Source organism: Palaemon carinicauda, chromosome 15, assembly GCF_036898095.1.
Source record: "Palaemon carinicauda isolate YSFRI2023 chromosome 15, ASM3689809v2, whole genome shotgun sequence".
Lineage (NCBI taxonomy): Eukaryota > Metazoa > Arthropoda > Malacostraca > Decapoda > Palaemonidae > Palaemon > Palaemon carinicauda.
This window is the reverse complement of record NC_090739.1, coordinates 134,393,429-134,405,779: the sequence shown is the minus strand read 5'-3', so window position 1 is coordinate 134,405,779 and position 12,351 is coordinate 134,393,429. Positions and strand designations below refer to the sequence as shown.

Genomic DNA, 12,351 nt, shown 5'->3' with positions numbered 1-12,351 from the left:
CCGGAGAGAGAGTGGTTCGCGGATCTAAGAGATCTAGCATGTCTTCCCCCGTGGCCTCTGCCCGACAGACTGGACCTACTACGGCAACCACACTTCCAAAGGTTCCACGACAATCCTCGGTCTCTTCGCCTTCACGCTTGGAGACTATCGAGCGACTCCTGAGGAAGGAAGGATATTCGGTAGGAACAGCTGAAAAGATGTCGCGTTATCTGAGGCGATCTTCAGCAGCGGTCTACCAGGCAAAATGGGCTATTTTCACGAAATGGTGTGCCTCAAAGAACATCAAGCCTCTAAAAGCCTCGGTTCCGGATATTGCGGATTTCCTCGTGCACCTCAGAGACGGGGTGGGCATGTCAATACCGGCCATCAAAGGAGTCCGTGCAGCCTTGGGCCAAGTTTTCCTCCTGAAGGGCATTGATCTGGGCTCCTCTAGGCACATCTCTATGCTCATCAGGAGCTTCGAACAAGCATGCCCTCCGCAAGCCTCCAGGGTACCGCAGTGGGACGTGGCAAGAGTATTGAAAATGTTAAGTGAACCACCGTTCGAACCCCTGAAGGACATAGTGGACAGGGATCTCACTCTCAAGACGGTCTTCTTGTTGGCCTTGGCCTCAGCTAAGAGAGTAGGAGAAATCCATGGGTTGTCCTACGAAGTCTCTCATTCGAAGGGGTGGCGGGAGCTGTCCTTCAGGTTCGTCCCTTCTTTTGTAGCAAAAACACAGAATCCAGCGGTCTGGGATCCTAAGTTCGAGGGATTCTCAATGCCGGCTATTCCTCGGACAGGGAATCCAGAAGATTTGAAGCTGTGTCCCGTCAGAGCCGTGAGGAAATACCTTGAGAGGACGGCTAATCTCCGCCCTGGTATCAAAAATCTTTTTGTCTCTACGGGTGCAACGAAAAAGCAGGTATCTAAGAATACCATCTCCTTTTGGCTAAGACAGGTGATTGTCAGGGCCTATAGTAATGCGGGTCTTCCCCTGACAAGTAATCCCAGGCCCCATGACATTAGGGTTCTAAGTACATCTCTGGCTTTTGAGAGGAACATGGCAGTGGCCCAGATCCTTAGAGCAGGCACCTGATCGAACCAGTCGACCTTCACAACGCATTACCTCAAGGATTGCTCGAGGAAATCTCTAGACGGTTTCTCTATTGGGACAGTCATCTCCGCGCTCCAAGCGATTTAACGGGGAAGCCCCAGGTACAATCGTGGGTAGCAAGACCAAGAGACATAGGTTCGTTCCCTTTCACCCTTGTCCCTTTTTCCTTTCCCTACTCGGAGATAGCCCCAGATACAACCTGCAAAAGACACGTCTTCACAACTTCGCCACAGGACTCAGCATCATGGAATTTTTTAAAGGGTGAGTACTTAGACACTAACATGAGCTCTTTGTGTAGTTTTTCCCTATGTTTCGTTTTCCGGATATCTTAGAACCTAGTTTCCCACCTAGGTTCCTGGTCGCCCGATTAGCTTGGTCTAGAGTTCAGGAAGACACTCCCACCTCCTAAAGTGTAAGTCTCCTAAGAAAGTAGTTCGAGGTAAGTCTCTGTGTTGGAACAAATCACAAATTTTAAGTAATTTGTATTTTTCCTAACATACTTACCGAGAACTACTTTCGGGTAATGGCCCTCCCTTCCTTCCCCGAGTGCCTTACTGACCCTTAAGACATTTTGTACCATCCAGGAACTTACTGAGAAGCGAGACCCAAGCTAACACGCGACCTGGCTCGGGACTAGCCTCAGGGCACGTATCCTTACGACTGGGTTAGTCCTCATAGAAAACGGAAGTAGGGTAAACTACACAAAACTCTGGTCGGTTGAGAGGAGATTCCAGGTACCTCCTAAGAAAGTAGTTCTCGGTAAGTATGTTAGGAAAAATACAAATTACTTAAAATTTGGGATTTTTCCCAACTATGCAAACCTTAGCTATTTATACAAACTTGCCCGCCAGCCCTATCCCCTTTGAAGTCCTACCTCCAAGCAAAGTGAGTTAAATCACAGGTGTGTGAGTAGGAGCAGTAGCAAGTTACCTCCCCCTAACTAGGAGTGTGGATAGTTAACCCTCGCTAAACTTTAATGGCTCGTCATTTCAGCTACGCCAAAAATAATACCCCTGATAAATACCTAAGATTTCTATTGTTAGGAAAATTACAAATTACCTACGAATTTGTCATATATAGCCAACATGTCTCTACATTATAGTACATACTGTCCACACCCTTTAACTTATCTTCACCTGAGGTTACCCTAGTTCCACATATTGAAATACTACCGCTAGAGAGTTATGGGGGTCCTTTGACTGGGCAGACAGTATTACATTGGATCCTTCTCTCTGGTTAGGTTTCATTTTCCCTTTGCCTACATATACACCGAATAGTTACCCCATACAGATGGGAAAAAATCACGCTAATAGACGAAGTTTGGCCTTTTCTTTATACTTACTAATAATACAAACCTTCATTCTTTACATAGAAATACTATATGACTACTGTACATGGATTGTTAACAATCAGTAGTGGGGAATTACCCCCCACCCTACTCACTCACTACAACCCCTGTTTAATTTCAGCTGTTGTTAGAGACAGACATCTGTCCCATCTGGCTGAACACAGGGAAAAAATTCCAAGTTTACTCTTGGTCTGTTTCTTATATGACGCTATGGCATCTTGGTGATATTGTCTCTGAATCTGGAACTTGATTAATACTATCATGTTTACTTTAACTCCTTAAGTTAACCAGGGGTGAAAGATCATCCTTGCTTCCTTGGAATTAGACTTCCATAAGTCTTAGGATTGGACTTCTCTACGAAGGAAGCCTGCTTTTTTGTTTGTGTCTATTCATGGACCGTTTGGGGTTTTCCAACAGACACACAGGAGCACTACGCGTCTTAACAAGTGCTATTGATTCAACGTTTTCAGCCTTGCCTATAGGAAGCCAGTTGCTTCCTGATTCGATTGCCAGACTTGGTCTGGCGGTCAGCGATTTGGTCTGGCAATAATTTTTTTTTTTAGATATTTGAGAGGTTTGCTTAACTAGCTGCCTCTCAGCGCCATCAGTACACACTCCCCGGGGAAGCTAGCCTTTTACTTGCGAGATATGCTGTAGCCAGGATCTCCCTCTTGAGTTTGCCGACCCTTTGGTTTTTTTGGCGGACGTAGTCGCAAACGCTATCTGTTGTGCTTACCTGGTACTGTACTCTGTCTGACCAGGTGGCTCGGACGCTAGAGTGATAGAGCTTTTTTGAACTCCCTGAAGATCTTGTCAAGCTGTCTCAGCATGCACTAAAGGTGAAAGCAATCCTTGCACCTGAGAGTTGCTTGAAACAAGCAATCTCCCAATGCAGTCACGCACAGCGCGTACTCGGTGCTCAAATTATCTCCGCGGGCACCCCAGGTTCAATTGCCAATCAACACACCTGTCTGGGTTGAGAGCAATGTCATAAGTTAGCACTCTCAGCTCTAACTCTACCTCCTATTGCCTGTGCTTGCCCTCGCACAACTGATCTTCCTCTACCTGTTGTGGTAGAATGTATGAGCCATGTATGTGTGCCCCACGTCTCCCCCTTGCCCTCGATCAGTGAGCCCACTTCATGTGGAAGTGGTAAATGGTTCATGCTCTTCTGGTGACCGTGCCCCTTTGGGCCTGAAAGACATGCTTAAAGCAAGCCTTCTCTAAGTGTGCTCAGAGTTTCCGGCATTTAACAGCATGTACACAAGGGGATCACTTGGCTCACCTGAGCACCCCCTAGCTTCTGAATGCTTTTGAACTGGTGAATGTTCTTTTTAAACCTCAAATGTGTACGGGGCGGGTAAGGGTCTAGAACAGGTGGTTTATTCCACCGCTTATGCACTGGCATCACTCAAAAACAAGATGGATAAGTTTTCTTATCAAGAGACCTTAGTGCCTGTGATAGCTATGTATGCATTTATGCAAACGCTATCCAGCATTCACATATTAGGGAAGCGTCGTCTTTGTTTATGGTAACAAATTCCTCAGAGCCTGAGTCTCTCTTCAGGATAAGAGAGAGGATTACAGTATTTGAAGATATGACGTTTCCCAACGAATCCCATGCGTGTTCCTCTAGACTCCTAGAGCAAGGCTCATATTCCACTCTCGAGCCATGAGTGGTGTTCTCGCGAGGCCTTTTTGTTGCTTGGGAATCAATGAATGTTATACCCCTTCAGGCAGAGGAGCTGACCATGGTAGAGAGGACCACTCTATAAATGTCTGTAATGGATCACCAGGCTTCTGTAAACAAATCCTTCTTGTTGAGAAGGCGTCCGGAAGCTGGGGATTAGTCTTAAGACTCTGGAGGTTAGGCAGCCTGTCTTACTTTTCAGCATTCTCAACCTCTTCTGTCAAACCACTCGGTGGTGTTGATAAATGACAACAGCACCGTAGGTTAGTATCATTTATTGCTTGGGGATCAATGAAGGTTATAGCCCTTTAGGCAGAGGAGCTGACCATGGTAGAGAGGACCACTTTATAAATGTTTGCGACAGATCCTCGGGCTTCTGTAAACAAACCCTTCTTGTTGAGAAGACATCTGGAAGCTGGAAACTGGTCTGAAGACTAGAGGTTAGGCGATCTCCCCATCAGCCCGCTTCATCGCGGGGAGGGAGAAGATCCTGTCAAACAATCTGGGCAAGTGGACTCGTATAGTCTTCAGACTTTGCCACTTAAAAAATGAAATCAACAAAGTTCAGGAATACTGATTGACGAAAGTCGCTTGAGACTTCAACCAGTCAATCCCTATTCATGTTTGAGAAAGTGGTGCATTACCAACAACAAAACTAGACGAGGAAATGTCTCAGTACGCAGTAGTACGGGAGTTTTCACTGCTGCCGGCTGTGCTCGGTTTCATACTGTATCGAGCACACGTACTCTTGATCAGGAGGAAGGGCACCATCCTTCTCTCCTTTCTCCAGGATGCAGCTCAGTCCCTCTCCCTAAAGATTCTTAGGTACTGAAGGCTTAGAGGTTAGCTCGGTATCCTCACTTTTCTGAGTGACGAAACATTCCCTCACATGAGTGTCATCGGTACTACGATCTTCGGTCTCTTCAGCATCGGTAACTGCGAGATTGGTTAGTTACACCGCGCTTGGTCGCCTCATGGTTGCCCTCCATGTAATTGCCTTGTCACTGGAGACGCTCCCATGTGCTTGAATGATAGGGAGTGAGATCACTTATCACCTGTTCTTTTCCTGTGTGGGGAATGCGCCTGCTCACTGCCGGCGTCAATGACCTTAGATGTCCCCTTATTTTTTCAGGGTACACTCCTGGTTTTAATGTCAGTCCGGGTTGTGCTTGTTCTATGAGAAGCGAACTATCATCTGTGGTTAATGTTGAGAACTCCTACTTGGAAGGGAAATGTACTGTACTCTATTTTCATCACACCAATGACGTCTGACTGGCAGAGAACCACGAGAACAAATGTTTGTTTTTCAACATGCTTACACTTGTTTGTGAGTGTAATAAACTTGTAGGCTTTTGTGACTGTGTGATCTACAGTACTGTTCTTGGTCTGGATTTAGGAGCCTCTCAAGATTCAAGAACCTCACGAGTTGTCATCGACAAAACCTGCTTACATGGCTTTAGACGGCATTTTCATCTAAGAATTCACTTCAGTCTAGCCGATCAAGTAAGTACATGCCTCCTGTATTTTCGTGACAAAGGAGATTCTACGTACGGATGGGTGTGAGCCTGTTTCCTCTTTTGAGATGGCAGTTTTTACTTTGATGGCATGATTTCGCGTAGAGACTCAATGCTAATGGAACTGCAGAGAAAATTCTGAGCAGCGAGACTGCAGCTTGTCATAAGGAAGTCCGCCACTCTAAAATGAATTGAATGAAAGAGGAACGCAGTTTACACATTTTAATTTACTGTTGAGGCGAGTAAACCTCACAGTTTAGTCTGTGTTGCACAAGCGGTAACAGCCCTGAAGAATCAACACCAGTGCCGTTGTATGAGGTTGCACGAGTGGAACTTTAAGCTTCATCAAAGTGGAGGGGGAACTTAGCTTTACTTATTTTAAGAATTTTTCCTAGTCCTATTAAACGTAGCAAAGGATTGTGTCCTGCTGGACCTGCAAGATTTGTTTGTCATAGACATTTTGAAGTATCTAGAGTATCATACAGTGTAATCTGCATTAATTGTCAAATCCATATTATGGAAACACTTCTTAAAACAAGGAAATCTTCAATTTCTTAAAAGCCTTAATATCTTCAGTCCATGGGATAATATATATATATATATATATATATATATATATATATATATATATATATATATATATATATATATATATATATATACATACATACATACATACACCCTACTTAGACATTGTTAATTATATATATATATATATATATATATATATATATATATATATATATATATATATATATATATATATATATATAATGTATCTTCTGAATAGTTAGATTTGATTTAATTATATCTTAGTTGTGAGTTTTTACTATACATTACCCTATATATTTTCTATCAACTAGACATTTTTGCTGAGATTTAAGTACGTTGGATAATATTATGTTTTGAGTTACCCCTTCATTTTACAGGTATGGCAAAGGAATGTAAAGTGCATCAGTGACGTACAGTGCACTCTGGCGGTACCTTTGGAAAGCATTTTGTGGGAAGAACCAATCAGCTGATCTAAAGACAGTGTGTCGTCTGCTGGCCATTTAGTCGAATGGCAGCTGTGGGACGGTGAGGCTGTGCGCTCGTGTCTCCTGCTACATATTTCCCTTTTTTCACCCAGTGTTTGTTTGTTTTATTGTTTACGTTATGGCGAAATGAGGTGATAATTAAAGTGGCACGTGTTGTTGACGAATATACATTGAGAAGTGGATGGTCGCTATATAGTTCGTAAATCGAATATGCGATTGGTTGTGGGCCCGAAACGGGAGTGAAGGAAAGGTAGCTTTACGAGTCGCAGAACTGAAAAGTGAAAAGATATTTTGTTAACGATCGTGGTTTGAAATCTGGTCTACACTTCATAGACTTAATCTCGTCGACCTGATTTTCAGCACTACGAAAACAATGAGCGGGGAGACATTACAGTTTGGCTCCGCCGAAGAAGAGGCGGAGTTTTGGAAGAAGAAAGCTCTAGAGTATAGACAGAGGTGAGTTACCCATTCCTGACATTCTCTCTCTCTCTCTCTCTCTCTCTCTCTCTCTCTCTCTCTCTCTCTCTCTCTCTCTCTCTCTCTCTCTCTCTCTCTCTCTCTCAATACTTTACTTACGACATTTTCTGAAGAGTTTTGCTTCATATGTTTTTAAATGTTGTATCGTAACATTTTTATTGTTTCTTGACAACGTCTGGTTTTAAAAATAAAAATTTTAAAAGTTATATATATATATATATATATATATATATATATATATATATATATATATATATATATATATATATATATATATATATATATATATATATATATATATATATATAGTTAAAGAATTTGGTTAAAGGTAGAGATTAATCGAATAATTTGGCTGTTCAAAGAGCATCACTCAAATGTAAAAATTAAAAAGCACAAAATCCTTTTAAAGTTATATTTATACGTATTATATTTTTCATTGAACGAGCATTTATAAAACCGTGTGTTATAAAGTGCCCAGCTTCCACAAGTGATAAGCTAAGTGCAAGGTTGTTACGTTCATACGTCTGTTTGGGTGGAACTAGGAAATTACGTCATACGATGTAGACTTGACGTTTGGCGCGGGGCCCAAGAATTCTCAAGTGACACTCATGCTTCAAGATATTCCCCAGAAAACAAGAATGTAAAGAGCTTTGTTTCAATGAAAGCCAAGAATCTCAGTGTGTAGGCTCATGGAGGAGAATATATAGCACATTTAGAACGTCACATGATTATGTACTTTTTTGTTTTGGGGGATTACTTTTTATGCTACAAACGAAATGTTTTAAGATGTTTTGTGTGCGCAAGAAAGGTTTGAAACAAATTTAGTGGTGCAATACGTAATATATAAATTTACTTGATACGAACTTGAATATATATATATATATATATATATATATATATATATATATATATATATATATATATATATATATATATATACTTTCCAAATGCACTTTTGGCAACAAACACAATTACAATTTCCAAAGAAAATAGGAGCATTAATATATATATATATATATATATATATATATATATATATATATATATATATATATATATATATAATGCTCCTATTTTCTTTGGAAATTGTAATTGTGTTTGTTGCCAAAAGTGCATTTGGAAAGTATTCGCCTCTACACAATTATTAGTTATTAATGTGTATACACCTTACACTTACACAAATCTCTACTGAGTTATAAGGTCTTACCCATATCCATTACTTTAGTTTAAAAAAAATCTTGTGGTTAAGCATTTTTCATAATTGCTCCTTGCACTATTTCTATTAATATGCTCATAGCTTTGACTGGTTTTGCCTAGTCATATGTATTTTATATTATTATTAGCTAAGCTATAATGCTAGTTGGAGAAGCAAGATGCTATAAGCCCAAGGGCTGCAACAAGGAGAAATAGCCCAATGAGGAAAAGAAACAAATAAGCTGTTATTGTTACAAGCTAGGCTATAACCCAATACAGTATGAAAAAAACAAGATGCTATAAGCCCAAGGGCTCCAATATGGAAAAATAGCCCAGTAAGGAAAAGAAACAAGGAAATAAATTGTTGTTATTATTATTGTTACAAGCTAAGGTATATCCCTATTTGGAAAAGCAAAAGGTAATAGTTTACAACACCACGCTCTCCATTTACTCCAATATAATGTAATCCTACAGTTCTCACCTTCTTGCACAGTAATTAGGGGGTTATTTAAATTCTGGGAAAGCAATAATTAGCAAGATATGTTGAAGAGGGGAGAAGGGGTTATAAAAAGAAAATAGCTATGTTTCCTCACTAAACGATTTGAACTGACGTCAACATAGTGCAGCTGTGGTGGGGGATATTGTTATTATAAGGCAACTCCCATCCTCTAGTTCAATTTTTACTGCTGAGCTATACGCAATAATTCTCGCAGTCCAACATATTTTTAAAAATGGCAACCAAAATAGTTTTTATACAATTTTTATGGATTCCAATAGTGTTTTACTCTCATTAAAACAAATTATGCCAGGCCATCATCTAGTACAAGAGGTGCAGGACTGGTTAGTACTTCTGCAGTCTAGGAAGAGTATCAGTGTTCACTTCTGTTGGGTCCCTGTCCATGTTGGGGTGGATGGGAATGAACAAGTAGATAAGGCAGTAAAGGAAGCTTCAGGGCTAAGTAATCCATCCCCCTTGAGTATTCCTTACAAAGATCTTAAAAGTGAGGTTCATCTTTACTGTAAAAATAAGTGGCAAGCTCCATGGTCTGAACTGACCACCAATACAAAATTGAAACAAATCCATCCATTGGTGGATAGGCTAAATGGTCATCTTGTAATTCTACATGTAGAAGGGATACCATTATTTTAACTAGGCTGCGTATTGGCCATACACATGCAACGCACAATTATTTAATGAAGAGTGGGGAAGGGAGACAGGCCCCTCTTTGTAATACCTGTCAAGTGACAATGGATGTTAAACATATTTTAGTCGATTGTCATGTTTTTAATCTTCAGAGGAGGACACGTTTACTCCAGGACAAACTTTTAAGAGATATACTGGGGGAAAACTGTAATACCCTGAACTTGAGAAAATTTATACAAAGTATTGGGTTATATTATGAGCTATAATTGATTTTATTAATTTATTTTACCCTTTTAATCCCTATTTATTTCACATCTAGATTTTATTGTATGAAAGTGTTACGATTTGTATTAAAGGTTAAAATTATACTAAATGGTGTGAGTGTACAGATATGATTGAATAATTTTCGTTATATAGCGCTGAATGGCCTTTGATGCCCCAGTGCTTGGCTTAATGCCTAAATCCTATATTCAGTTCAAATCAACATAGTCAACCAAACAGAATTCGTGATGCCAGCGTACATAAACAGAAGTTCGTGATGCCAGCGTACATTTGATATACTGTACAGTATATTCAAAATATACTTAAGCAAAAATTGAGTGATTACTGTACTCAAAAGTGTCACTATTTGTAAATTGCATATTTTATGGACACTTTTGACTAATTAATCCATTTTTAATTAAGTATATTTTGAATATACAGTGTATCAAATGTACGCTGGCATCACGAACTTCTGTTTATGTACGCTGGCATCACGAATTCTGTTTGGTTCACTGTGTTGACATGTCAGTTCCAAGTCGTTTAGTGAGGAAACTGAGCTATTTTCTTTTTATAACCCCTTCCCCCTTCCTCAACATATCTTGCTAATTATTGCTTTCCCAGAATTTAAATAACCACCTAATTAGTGTGCAAGAAGATGAAAATCCCAGGATTGCATTATTTTGGAGTAAATGGAGAGCGTGGTGTTGTAAACTATTACCAAGCAAAATGCTATAAGCCCAAGGGCTCCAACATGGAAAAATAGCCCAGTGAGGAAAATAAACAAGGAAATAAATTGTTGTTGTTGTTGTTGTTGTCCAATCTAACCTATAACCTTAGTTGGAAAAGCAAGATGTTATAAGCCTAAAGGCAGCAACAGGGAAAAATAGCCCTGTGAGGAATAGAAACAAGGAAATAATTTTTTTTTTTATTATTACATATTGTTACAAGCTAAGCTATAACCCTATTTGGAAAAGCAAGAAGCTATAAGCCCAAGGGCTCCAACATGGGAAAATAGCCCAGTGGGGAAATGAAACAAGGAAGTAAATTGTTGTTGTTGTTACAAGCTAAGCTATAACCCTAGTTGGAAAAGCAAGATGCTATAATCCCAATGGGCTCCAAGAGGGAAAAATAGCCCAGTGAGGAAATGAAACTAGGAAATAAATTGTTGTTATTGTTACAAGCTAAGCCATAACCCTAGTTGGAAAAGCAAGATGCTATAAGGCAAAGGGCTCCAACATGAAAAAATAGCCCAGTGAGGAAAAGAAGAGCAAGCGTGCACCCCAGAATGCACATAAACTAAAGCAATTTTTCCTATAAGAAATGAAAGGAATTCCACATGGTCATAAATACACATGTACACTCATTTTTAAAGATTTGTAGTGTCATTTAAAGAAAACTATATATTCTAACATCAGAAATGTATACAGATTAATAATTCACTATAAAAAGTAGAAGTATTGACAAATTAACCCTTTTACCTCCAAGCTATTTGGAACTTTCTAACCCTTAACCCCCAGGCGTTTTCTTTTTCAAGCTCATTTTGCTATATATTTTTTTTAAATTGCTCTAACATCCATAATTTTTGTCATAGAGAGGTCAGGTTGGTCTCATTCTTTTGGAAAATGCCTTAAGTTTCTCATAAAGTTATCAAAAATATGCCAAAAATGTAAAAAAAAAAAAAGATTTTTGCAAGGATGTACCGGTACGTCCATTTGGGTAAAGGGATGAGTTTTGTAAAACGTACCAATATCACTACGTCCATTGGGGGTAAAAGGGTTAACTCTCATTACACCCTTGAGGAGAGTTGTTTATATAGGTGTTCTTTGTAATCATTAATGTAGAATTGTGACCTTGACCACATTCAGAAAATTAAGTTATCCACTACATCTGTTTTCCTTGTCCTAGTTTCTCTTGACATTTGTAACACTTGCCTGATACCTGTCGTAAATATTACAACATTTACTGTGCATAGAATTTTTTGCCTTTACGGAGAAAGAAATGTTAGTTTGTGAATATTGAAAGTTCATTGTGTATCAAGTATTTTTCTAGCTGAACTATGCTGGTAGGCTATTCTGTCCTTTATGTGTCTTTATACAATTTTTACAGTTTAGAATTAGTTAAGTGTAAAATATTTTGAAAACAAGGTTGATTTTAACACCTTAAGCCAATTAACAGTGAGAATAGGTTGAATGGCACCTTTTATGATAAATTATATATATTGAAAATAGCTATCTACTGATGTTCATAAGTCATAAACAGGTATATTTAAAAGATTTACCCGACAACTGATGTTTATGAAATGCCTTTGGTATTTATCTCGGTAATTTAATAATTGCTTTAATTTTTCCTCTGCAGTCTTTTACCATACTTTGCAGTACAGTATACACATTATTGTTATTATTATTACTACTTGCTAAGCTGCAACCCTAGTTGGAAAATCATGATGCTATAAGGCCAGGGGCCCCAACGTGGAAAATAGCATACATGTAGCATTCTTGTAGTATTAGTCCCTGTATGGGCATGTGGGATGTTTTATCATGAAAATTTTCATAGGAAAAATTGTAAATACAGAAGTCCTCGAATTACGAA

The 12,351-nt window shown here is 39.3% G+C and overlaps 1 protein-coding gene across 4 annotated transcripts in view; it reads left to right on the top strand.

The window, feature by feature from the left end:
- The window catches only part of LOC137654766 (nuclear distribution protein nudE homolog 1-like), a 166,511-nt gene that overhangs the window by 20,996 nt on the left and 133,164 nt on the right, over window positions 1-12,351 (top strand). For all 4 annotated transcript variants that reach the window (XM_068388701.1, XM_068388703.1, XM_068388705.1 and 1 more), the window contains exon 2: window positions 6,579-7,142. In XM_068388701.1, coding sequence (XP_068244802.1) covers window positions 7,060-7,142 — 83 coding nt within the window. In that variant the 5' untranslated portion in view covers window positions 6,579-7,059. The remainder of the gene's footprint in view (window positions 1-6,578; window positions 7,143-12,351) is intronic.